Here is a 12007-nt window from a genome sequence, read left to right on the forward strand (position 1 = left end):
TAATCAGCCTCCCCTCCTTGGAATCAGTGGAAGGCGAGAAAATGAGCTCTGTGTAATCAACCCCTTCCTACTCCCTGAAATCAGCTTAGTAAAGCACAACCTAGAATTAGTGTTTCTATAAAGGGAAAATGTGAGTTGGTGCTGCCATAGGGCTTGCTGTGCCCAACCCCGAGGTTGCCCTGCTTGTGCCTGAGCCATAGCCGTGCCGCCGCCGCGCTCACATTGTGTTTGTACATACAGATCCGCTGCTGTGAGTTCCGCACGGATAGAGGCGTTTGTCTCGCCTGTAACTTCATCCTCTAACGTCTGTCATTTGTTCCCTATGAATGGATCCAACCAGCCGGCGCCGCCTCCTCTATGTGCTCCTGTCAGCACAATGGCGCAACCCGATCCCTGCGCCCCAAGGGCACCTCCTCTTTGTTCTTCTGTAACAGAGAATGTCCTGGAGCCTTGCCCTACTGTCCCCGTCTTGCCCCACTGTCAACATCATGCCCCACTGTCCCCGTCTTGCCCCACTGTCCCCGTCTTGCCCCACTGTCCCCGTCTTGCCCCACTGTCCCCGTCTTGCCCCACTGTCCCCGTCTTGCCCCACTGTCTCCGTCTTGCCCCACTGTCCCCGTCTTGCCCCACTGTCTCCGTCTTGCCCTACTGTTCCCGTCTTGCCCTACTGTCTCCGTCTTGCCCTACTGTCCCCGTCTTGCCCTACTTTCTCCATCTTGCCCTACTGTCCCCATCTTGCCCTACTTTCTCCATCTTGCCCTACTTTCTCCATCTTGCCCTACTGTCCCCATCTTGCCCTACTTTCTCCATCTTGCCCTACTGTCTCCATCTTGCCCTACTGTCCCCATCTTGCCCTACTTTCTCCATCTTGCCCTACTGTCCCCATCTTGCCCTACTTTCTCCATCTTGCCCTACTGTCCCCATCTTGCCCTACTGTCCCCATCTTGCCCTACTGTCCCCATCTTGCCCTACTTTCTCCATCTTGCCCTACTGTCCCCATCTTGCCCTACTGTCCCCATCTTGCCCTACTGTCCCCATCTTGCCCTACTGTCCCCATCTTGCCCTACTGTCTCCATCTTGCCCTACTGTCTCCATCTTGCCCTACTGTCCCCATCTTGCCCTACTTTCTCCATCTTGCCCTACTTTCTCCATCTTGCCCTACTGTCCCCATCTTGCCCTACTGCCCCATCTTGCCCTACTGTCTCCATCTTGTCCTACTGTCCCCATCTTGCCCTACTTTCTCCATCTTGCCCTACTTTCTCCATCTTGTCCTACTGCCCCCATCTTGCCCTACTGTCTCCATCTTGCCCTACTTTCTCCATCTTGCCCTACTTTCTCCATCTTGCCCTACTGTCCCCATCTTGCCCTACTGCCCCATCTTGCCCTACTGTCTCCATCTTGTCCTACTGTCCCCATCTTGCCCTACTTTCTCCATCTTGCCCTACTTTCTCCATCTTGTCCTACTGTCCCCATCTTGCCCTACTTTCTCCATCTTGCCCTACTGCCCCATCTTGCCCTACTGTCTCCATCTTGTCCTACTGTCCCCATCTTGCCCTACTTTCTCCATCTTGCCCTACTTTCTCCATCTTGTCCTACTGTCCCCATCTTGCCCTACTTTCTCCATCTTGCCCTACTGTCCCCATCTTGCCCTACTGTCCCCATCTTGCCCTACTTTCTCCATCTTGCCCTAATGTCCCCATCTTGCCCTACTGTCCCCATCTTGCCCTACTGTCCCCATCTTGCCCTACTTTCTCCATCTTGCCCTACTGTCCCCATCTTGCCCTACTTTCCCCATCTTGCCCTACTGTCCCCATCTTGCCCTACTGTCCCCATCTTGCCCTACTGTCTCCATCTTGCCCTACTGTCTCCATCTTGCCCTACTGTCCCCATCTTGCCCTACTGTCCCCATCTTGCCCTACTGTCTCCATCTTGCCCTACTGTCCCCATCTTGCCCTACTGTCTCCATCTTGCCCTACTGTCCCCATCTTGCCCTACTGTCTCCATCTTGCCCTACTGTCCCCATCTTGCCCTACTGTCTCCATCTTGCCCTACTGTCCCCATCTTGCCCTACTGTCCCCATCTTGCCCTACTGTCTCCATCTTGCCCTACTGTCCCCATCTTGCCCTACTGTCCCCATCTTGCCCTACTGTCCCCATCTTGCCCTACTGTCCCCATCTTGCCCTACTGTCCCCATCTTGCCCTACTGTCCCCATCTTGCCCTACTTGCTTGCTCACTGGGTCCATATGGTGTCAGTTAATGTATATAGGAAGGATTTAGATGGATGGGCCTGGGTGTGATTCTGAGAGCCGGCCCAGGTTCTACAGGCCCAGTGACCCATGGAGTTGCCTTCTGAGCATCACTTGGGTTATTTTACTTTGGGACCTGGAATCCCTTATGGGAAACCCAATAACCCTTCTCCCAAGGTTCTGAAACAAGGGTTCTGGTTCCTTAGGCAGCTGCTCTGGGTTCCCCTGGGCTCATCTCTGGGTGGGAAATTGGTTCTGCTGTTTCCACTGTTGGTTGGTTCCCCTCCCCCCACACACCCTCGGAACCTTCTATGCCCTGTGCTTATACGGGTCTCATACCCAGGAAGGGTCTGTTTGGGGGTTCATATCACCTTGTTATCTACCATGCTTCCATGCCCGGGGTGGGGTGGGGTGGGGGATACAAAGACAATAGAGTAATAGACAGTTCTATAGATAGAATTTAAAGATAGACAGATAGATACAAAGACAGATAGACAGATAGATAGATAAATAGACGATAGACAGACAGACAGATAGAGACAGACAGACAGACAGAGACAGACAGATAGAGACAGACAGATACAGACAGACAGACAGACAGCCAATAGATAGACAGAGATGTGAAGCTTTAGACTCGCCACCCTAAAAATTTCCACCTCAGCTCTGGGCTGTGCCCCCCCGGGGGTGAGTAGGAGTCGCGCCCAGCAGTGCTCAGGTTTCAGTCTGTATCAGTGCGGCTGGGAGTCTCTCCAGGCAGGTAAGTGCCCCCTGGTTACACCGCTCCCCGGGGGGGAAACAATATCCCCAGGGTTAATGGTACAAGGTCTGTGCCCCGTTACCCCTATGCCCACAGCGCTGGCACTGCCCCAGGCACCCGGCCTCTCCCCGTGACCCTCATGCCCACAGCCCTGGCACTGCCCCGGGCCTCTCCCCGTGACCCTCATGCCCACAGCCCTGGCACTGCCCCGGGCCTCACCCCGTGACCCTCATGCCCACAGCCCTGGCACTGCCCCGGGCCTCTCCCCGTGACCCTCATGCCCACAGCCCTGGCACTGCCCGGGCCTCTCCCCGTGACCCTCATGCCCACAGCCCTGGCACTGCCCGGGCCTCTCCCCGTGACCCTCATGCCCACAGCCCTGGCACTGCCCCGGGCCTCTCCCCGTGACCCTCATGCCCACAGCCCTGGCACTGCCCGGGCCTCTCCCCGTGACCCTCATGCCCACAGCCCTGGCACTGCCCCGGGCCTCTCCCCGTGACCCTCATGCCCACCGCCCTGGCACTGCCCCGGCTTCTCCCCGTGACCCTCATGCCCACCGCCCTGCCACTGCCCCGGACCTCTCCCCGTGACCCTCATGCCCACAGCCCTGGCACTGCCCGGGCCTCTCCCCGTGACCCTCATGCCCACAGCCCTGGCACTGCCCGGGCCTCTCCCCGTGACCCTCATGCCCACCGCCCTGGCACTGCCCCGGGCCTCTCCCCGTGACCCTCATGCCCACAGCCCTGGCACTGCCTGGGCCTCTCCCCGTGACCCTCATGCCCACAGCCCTGGCACTGCCCGGGCCTCTCCCCGTGACCCTCATGCCCACCGCCCTGGCACTGCCCCGGACCTCTCCTCATGCCCACAGCCCTGGCACTGCCCGGGCCTCTCCCCGTGACCCTCATGCCCACAGCCCTGGCCTCTCCCCGTGACCCTCATGCCCACCGCCCTGGCACTGCCCCGGACCTCTCCCCGTGACCCTCATGCCCACAGCCCTGGCACTGCCCCGGGTTTCTACTGCCCGAGCTTCTCCCCATGACCCTCATGCCCACAGCGCTGGCATTGCCCCGGGCCTCTCCCCGTGACCCTTATACCCACAGCGCTGGCACTGCCCCAGGCACCCGGGCCTCTCCCTGTGACCCTTATACCCAAAGTGCTGGAGCTGTGCCACCCCTATGGGCAAATCCGATACCTTCCTGCCCCGAGGCTCCGCCCCGGCCGCAGTTTAATGATCCCCCCGTGGCCTTCATGTCCCAGGAATAGAAGCGGCAGAGCTGGACCCACAGGGGGGGGGGGGGTAAATATCAATAGGAAAGGAATGTTCCAATAGTAAATGTTTATTGGTTTAATGAGTAACGGACTGGCTCCGTGCTATACAATGGTGCGCATTCCTATGGTCAGGTGTAGGGGGTTGTTAATCCACTCATTCTCTCTCCCTCTCAGACGGCCAATGAAAGTCCGGCCGAAGGAGACATGAGGAGTTGCCCCCCATCACTGCCACTCATGGGGTTTAAAGTGAAGAGTCCATGGAGCCTCCTCCTCGCCCTACTTGTTGCGGTTCCCTTTCTGGTAGTGCTGTCTATGAAGCCAACTGGATTATTAGGTGTTGGCCCGGAGCCTTATCATTGGCCAGCAGACGTGAAGTGCCCGGGGGATGTGCCCGATGGGAAGAACCACTCTCCAACTGGAAGAATCTACTTCGTGGAGACCTCGGAGAGGATGAGCCCCAACGCTCAGTTCATGTGCGCAGTAGAATCGGCGGTAAGGACTCACCCCGACACCCAAGTCACGATCCTGATGAGGGGTCTCTACCAGCAACACCTGCCCAGACCCCCAAACCTTGCCTTTCGCCTCTTCCGGTGTTTCCCCAATGTTGACGTGGCGCCGTTGGACTTTGAGCGGCTTTTTGCCGACACCCCCCTGAGCTCTTGGTACTCGGCCGTAGAAGGACACAAAGAGGCCACCGACTTGCCGATACTCTCGGACGCCAGCCGGCTGGCCATCCTCTGGAAATACGGCGGAGTCTATTTAGACACAGATTTCGTGGTCTTGAAACGTTTGACGAACCTGGCGAATTCCATGGGGACCCAGTCGACCTACACGCTCAACGGCGCGTTCCTCTCATTCGCCCGAGGGCACAAGTTCATCGAACTCTGCATGAAGGACTTCACCGACTCCTACAACTTCTGGCTCTATGGGCACCAAGGGCCTCAGCTCTTGACTCGGGTCTTCAAGAGATGGTGCTCCATTCGCCGGCTGAGGGACAGGCGGAGCTGCCGTGGGGTCAGCGTCCTTCCTCAGGAGGCTTTCTATCCCATCGAATGGCAGAACTGGAGGAAGTATTTTGAGCTGATCAGCCCTTCGGATCTCAAGGGGTTTCTGAGGAACACCTACGCCGTCCATGTCTGGAACAAAAAGAGCAAGGACTCCAGGCCGGAACCCGGGACTTTTTTGGATCAACTGCAGTCACAGTGTTGTCCCACAGCTTACGGTCTCATGAAAATGTCTCTCTGAAAGAAGTGGGTCTCTTGTTATGGGCTAAAGGGGCCCAGCCTGAAGGCCAGTTAGGGGGGGATTTGGGGTGAGTGCTTATTTGTGCCCTGGGTACCCCTGGAACTATAGCGGGGTGACTGTTACCCCAATGTTTCTATATATCTGTAACCTTGTTATGGGCTAAGGGGGCCCAACCTGAAGGCCAGTTAGGGGGGGATTTGGGGTGAGTGCTTATTTGTGCCCTGGGTACCCCTGGAACTATAGCGGGGTGACTGTTACCCCAATGTTTCTATATATCTGTAACCTTGTTATGGGCTAAGGGGGCCAGCCTGAGGCCAGTTAGGGGGGGATTTGGGGTGAGTGCTTATTTGTGCCCTGGGTACCCCTGGAACTATAGCGGGGTGACTGTTACCCCAATGTTTCTATATATCTGTAACCTTGTTATGGGCTAAGGGGGCCCAGCCTGAAGGCCAGTTAGGGGGGGATTTGGGGGTGCTTATTTGTGCCCTGGGTACCCCTGGAACTATAACGGGGTGACTGTTACCCCAATGTTTCTATATATCTGTAACCTTGTTATGGGCTAAGGGGGCCCAGCCTGAAGGCCAGTTAGGGGGGGATTTGGGGGAGTGCTTATTTGTGCCCTGGGTACCCCTGGAACTATAGCGGGGTGACTGTTACCCCAATGTTTCTATATATCTGTAACCTTGTTATGGGCTAAGGGGGCCCAGCCTGAGGGCCAGTTAGGGGGGGATTTGGGGTGAGTGCTTATTTGTGCCCTGGGTACCCCTGGAACTATAGCGGGGTGACTGTTACCCCAATGTTTCTATATATCTGTAACCTTGTTATGGGCTAAGGGGGCCCAGCCTGAAGGCCAGTTAGGGGGGGATTTGGGGTGAGTGCTTATTTGTGCCCTGGGTACCCCTGGAACTATAGCGGGGTGACTGTTACCCCAATGTTTCTATATATCTGTAACCTTGTTATGGGCTAAGGGGGCCCAGCCTGAAGGCCAGTTAGGGGGGGATTTGGGGTGAGTGCTTATTTGTGCCCTGGGTACCCCTGGAACTATAGCGGGGTGACTGTTACCCCAATGTTTCTATATATCTGTAACCTTGTTATGGGCTAAGGGGGCCCAGCCTGAAGGCCAGTTAGGGGGGATTTGGGGTGAGTGGGTATTTGTGCCCTGGGTACCCCTGGAACTATAGCAGGGGTGACTGTTACCCCAATGTTTCTATATATCTGTAACCTTGTTATGGGCTAAGGGGGCCCAGCCTGAAGGCCAGTTAGGGGGGATTTGGGGTGAGTGCTTATTTGTGCCCTGGGTACCCCTGGAACTATAGCAGGGTGACTGTTACCCCAATGTTTCTATATATCTGTAACCTTGTTATGGGCTAAGGGGGCCCAGCCTGAAGGCCAGTTAGGGGGGGATTTGGGGTGAGTGCTTATTTGTGCCCTGGGTACCCCTGGAACTATAGCGGGGTGACTGTTACCCCAATGTTTCTATATATCTGTAACCTTGTTATGGGCTAAGGGGGCCCAGCCTGAAGGCCAGTTAGGGGGGGATTTGGGGTGAGTGCTTATTTGTGCCCTGGGTACCCCTGGAACTATAGCGGGGTGACTGTTACCCCAATGTTTCTATATATCTGTAACCTTGTTATGGGCTAAGGGGGCCCAGCCTGAAGGCCAGTTAGGGGGGGATTTGGGGTGAGTGCTTATTTGTGCCCTGGGTACCCCTGGAACTATAGCAGGGTGACTGTTACCCCAATGTTTCTATATATCTGTTTTTCTGTATTTCTGTTGGATAAAACCCTACTAGAAATTCCCGGCTGTTTCTCTCACTGCTGACAGAACAGAATTAAGGAGCCATATTGTGGGGGGGGGGGGAAGATTCAGAACCAACTGGGTTGCGCCACTTGGGCAGCCGGTACCAGTGCCTTATACAGAGCTCATAACCCTATACCTGAACGCTTTAAGATTACTGGGGTCCCATCCTTGGGGGGGGGGGTCATGTTCCTTTGCTTGTGTTGGTCACTGAGACCAGTGGGAAGGTGCTGGGAGTTGCAGTACATTCCTGTTACAGAAGAGTCACAGCGTTGGGTTTCAGCGAGGATGCGGGGGGGGGGGGGGGGGGTCAGGTGAGACCAGTAGTAACAGATACACAATATGGTACCAGGGAAATGGATCGTTATGTGCTCTGTAATTAACAATCACATGGCTAACTGATGTACTAAGGTTCTCTGGGAGGCGGGGCTATGAGTAATGATGATAAATAGAGAGTTTTTATGGGGGAAATTATTTCAGAGAGTCACCATATTGTTTGCCCTCTGGAGGAGGAGGGGGCAGCACCTCTGTATAACAGATCATTCAGATCCTATCTGATCCCCCCATTGTAAGCAGCAGTCCTGCCCTGCTTTATGGCTGAGATTCTAGCTATCTGTATAACAGAGCATTCTGTCACAGTGGCACAGATCCTATCTGATCCCCCCATTGTAAGCAGCAGTCCTGCCCTGCTTTATGGCTGAGATTCTAGCTATCTGTATAACAGAGCATTCTGTCACAGTGGCACAGATCCTATCTGATCCCCCATTGTAAGCAGCAGTCCTGCCCTGCTTTATGGCTGAGATTCTAGCTATCTGTATAACAGAGCATTCTGTCACAGTGGCACAGATCCTATCTGATCCCCCCCATTGTAAGCAGCAGTCCTGCCCTGCTTTATGGCTGAGATTCTAGCTATCTGTATAACAGAGCATTCTGTCACAGTGGCACAGATCCTATCTGATCCCCCCATTGTAAGCAGCAGTCCTGCCCTGCTTTATGGCTGAGATTCTAGCTATCTGTATAACAGAGCATTCTGTCACAGTGGCACAGATCCTATCTGATCCCCCCCAGTGTAAGCAGCAGTCCTGCCCTGCTTTATGGCTGAGATTCTAGCTATCTGTATAACAGAGCATTCTGGCACAGTGGCACAGATCCTATCTGATCCCCCCATTGTAAGCAGCAGTCCTGCCCTGCTTTATGGCTGAGATTCTAGCTATCTGTATAACAGAGCATTCTGTCACAGTGGCACAGATCCTATCTGATCCCCCCATTGTAAGCAGCAGTCCTGCCCTGCTTTATGGCTGAGATTCTAGCTATCTGTATAACAGAGCATTCTGTCACAGTGGCACAGATCCTATCTGATCCCCCCCATTGTAAGCAGCAGTCCTGCCCTGCTTTATGGCTGAGATTCTAGCTATCTGTATAACAGAGCATTCTGTCACAGTGGCACAGATCCTATCTGATCCCCCCATTGTAAGCAGCAGTCCTGCCCTGCTTTATGGCTGAGATTCTAGCTATCTGTATAACAGAGCATTCTGTCACAGTGGCACAGATCCTATCTGATCCCCCCCATTGTAAGCAGCAGTCCTGCCCTGCTTTATGGCTGAGATTCTAGCTATCTGTATAACAGAGCATTCTGTCACAGTGGCACAGATCCTATCTGATCCCCCCATTGTAAGCAGCAGTCCTGCCCTGCTTTATGGCTGAGATTCTAGCTATCTGTATAACAGAGCATTCTGTCACAGTGGCACAGATCCTATCTGATCCCCCCATTGTAAGCAGCAGTCCTGCCCTGCTTTATGGCTGAGATTCTAGCTATCTGTATAACAGAGCATTCTGTCACAGTGGCACAGATCCTATCTGATCCCCCATTGTAAGCAGCAGTCCTGCCCTGCTTTATGGCTGAGATTCTAGCTATCTGTATAACAGAGCATTCTGTCACAGTGGCACAGATCCTATCTGATCCCCCCATTGTAAGCAGCAGTCCTGCCCTGCTTTATGGCAGGAGATTCTAGCAATCTGGATATTGCAGGAAGGAATGACTTTTTCCCCACGTGTAACTGTAAAGATAGAAGAATATAAATACTTTATTGCCCCCGTACAGAGCGCAGGCCGGGTTAGAGACAGGGAAAGGCAGCATAGAAAATACACAGTTATTTCTGTGGTTACAAAACACCGTCTCAATGCGACAGCAGAAGTGGTTATTTGGTTTGTCCAGTTATGTATAAAATCTGATAAAACTGTATATAGTGCAGAGGAACAGAAGCTCCCAGAAGTTCCAGGTGGGGGGGGGGGGGTCCCTAATTGCGACACAGAGGCACCCAGGTCCCGCAGTATCACAGCCGGAAATTAACCCAATTATGTAACATAGGTGTTTGGTTAGAAATAGCATTTCTCTGTTCCAATTCCATTAACAAAAAGCAGGTTAAAGGGGAACTTAATATCAACAAAGAATTAGGCTACAAATTCCAGACGTTGTAGGGGGTCATTTACCAGTACCCCAGTACTTAAAGGGGCAGTTCACCTTTACATTGACTTCTGATATGATTTAGACATTGATATTTGCAATTGGTCTTCATTTTTTATGGTTTGGTATTTTTAGCAGCTATCTGGTTGCCAGGGTCTTATTTTCTCTAGTAACCAGGCAGTGGTTGGAATGAGAGACAGGTATATGAATAGGGAAGGGCTGAATAGAAAGATAAGGAATAAAAAGTAACAATAACAATAAAACTGGAGCTTCATAGAGCAATAGGTATTTGGTTGCTAGGGTCCAAGTTACCTTAGCAACCAGTGAGTGGTTTGGATCAGAGGCTGGTATATGAATAGGGGAGGGGCTGAATAGAAAGATAAGGAATAAAAAGTAACAATAACAATAAAACTGGAGCTTCATAGAGCAATAGGTATTTGGTTGCTAGGGTCCAAGTTACCTTAGCAACCAGTGAGTGGTTTGGATCAGAGGCTGGTATATGAATAGGGGAGGGGCTGAATAGAAAATTAAGTTACAAAAAGCAACAATAACAATAAAACTGGAGCCTCACAGAGCAATAGGTTTTTGGTTGCTAGGGTCCAAGTTACCTTAGTAACCAGGGAGTGGTTTGGATGAAAGACTGGAATATGAATAGGGGAGGGGCTGAATAGAAAAATAAGGAATAAAAAGTAACAATAACAATAAAACTGGAGCCTCATAGAGCAATAGGTATTTGGTTGCTAGGGTCCAAGTTACCTTAGCAACCAGTGAGTGGTTTGGATCAGAGGCTGGTATATGGGCTGAATAGAAAAGAAAGTTACAAAAAGCAACAATAACAATAAAACTGGAGCCTCACAGAGCAATAGGTTTTTGGTTGCTAGGGTCCAAGTTACCTTAGTAACCAGGGAGTGGTTTGGATGAAAGACTGGAATATGAATAGGGGAGGGGCTGAATAGAAAGATAAGGAATAAAAAGTAACAATAACAATAAAACTGGAGCCTCACAGAGCAATAGGGTTTGGCTGCCGGAGTCAGTGACCCCCATTTGAAAGCTGCAAAGAATAAGGAGAAGAAGGCAAATAATTTAAAAACTATAAATAATGAAGACCAATTGCAAAGTTGCTAGGAATACGGCATTCTGTACATACTAAAAGTTAACTTCAAGGTGAACCTCCCCTTTAAGCTTAGGGACTGCCTCACAATATACAGTATATATATATATATATATATACTGTTTTTTTCCCTGAGGAAGAGCACAGTTAGTGCTCGAAACGTTGGATCTCTTTTCTTAAATAAACTTATTATATTTTTGCCAAGTCCTAGTGTGTGCAGCTCATTCTCTTGCTGTATATATATATATATATATATATATATATATATATATATATAACCCCTAAGCTTAGCTCCTCCCCAGCAGCCCACTGAGCATGTGCAGTGCCACCGACACACAAGAGATGGCCGAACAAGAGCCAAGATGGGGGGCTGCGGGATCATTACTGTATAGGGCTGGTACAGTAAGTTCAGTATATAAGACATATTTATAAGCACAGGGAAAATTCCTTCCTGGGCGGTAACCGATAGCAACCAATCGGCGGTTAGATTACTTTTTCCAGCCGGCTGCAGGTTACTAAAAGCAATCATCTGATTGGCTGCCATGAGTTACTGCCCTGCCCAGTGTTTATAAATTGCCCGTCACATTTCTAGCCAGATTTATTTTTAAGCTTTAGTTCCCCTTTAAAGGCTATGACACGAGGCTCACCATCTTGCTCAGTAAAAGGGGTATGCCAGGGAGCAATTGTTATAACTCCACCCACTGCGTAAAGGGGGTGGATATAAACCAGCTGAATAAAACAATGGCCCTGCCATTTTCCGGATCGGTATTTACCGCGGGGGATTATTTAGCCCCTTGCAATAATACAGTTAAAGGGGCGGTCCACCTTGAAATTGACTTTTAATATGTTATACAATGTCCTATTCCTAGAAGCTTTGCAATTGGTCTTCATTATTTGTATTTAATAGTTGTCGCTTTATTAGCGTTTCCTCTTGTACTGCTTTCAAATGGGGGTCACTGACCCCGGCAGCCAAACGATTGCTCTGCAAGGCTCCAATTACATTATTATTGTTCCTTTCTATTCCTTATCCACCTATCCAGTCCCTTTACAAGACTTATTTCAGGCTCCTATTCAAACAACTGCCTGGTTGCTAGGGAAAATAAGACCCTAGCAACCA

General features: G+C 51.6%; 1 protein-coding gene across 1 annotated transcript; it reads left to right on the forward strand.

The window, feature by feature from the left end:
* The first annotated feature begins 4450 nt into the window (after positions 1-4450).
* Positions 4451-5602, forward strand: a4galt (alpha 1,4-galactosyltransferase (P blood group)). The gene has a single exon (XM_002942064.5). The coding sequence runs from the start codon at positions 4478-4480 to the stop codon at positions 5516-5518; it is 1041 nt and encodes a 346-aa protein (XP_002942110.3). The 5' UTR covers positions 4451-4477; the 3' UTR covers positions 5519-5602.
* The last annotated feature ends 6405 nt before the right edge of the window (positions 5603-12007 follow it).

The sequence above is a fragment of the Xenopus tropicalis genome, chromosome 3 (genome assembly GCF_000004195.4).
Source record: "Xenopus tropicalis strain Nigerian chromosome 3, UCB_Xtro_10.0, whole genome shotgun sequence".
Taxonomy (NCBI): Eukaryota; Metazoa; Chordata; class Amphibia; order Anura; family Pipidae; genus Xenopus; species Xenopus tropicalis.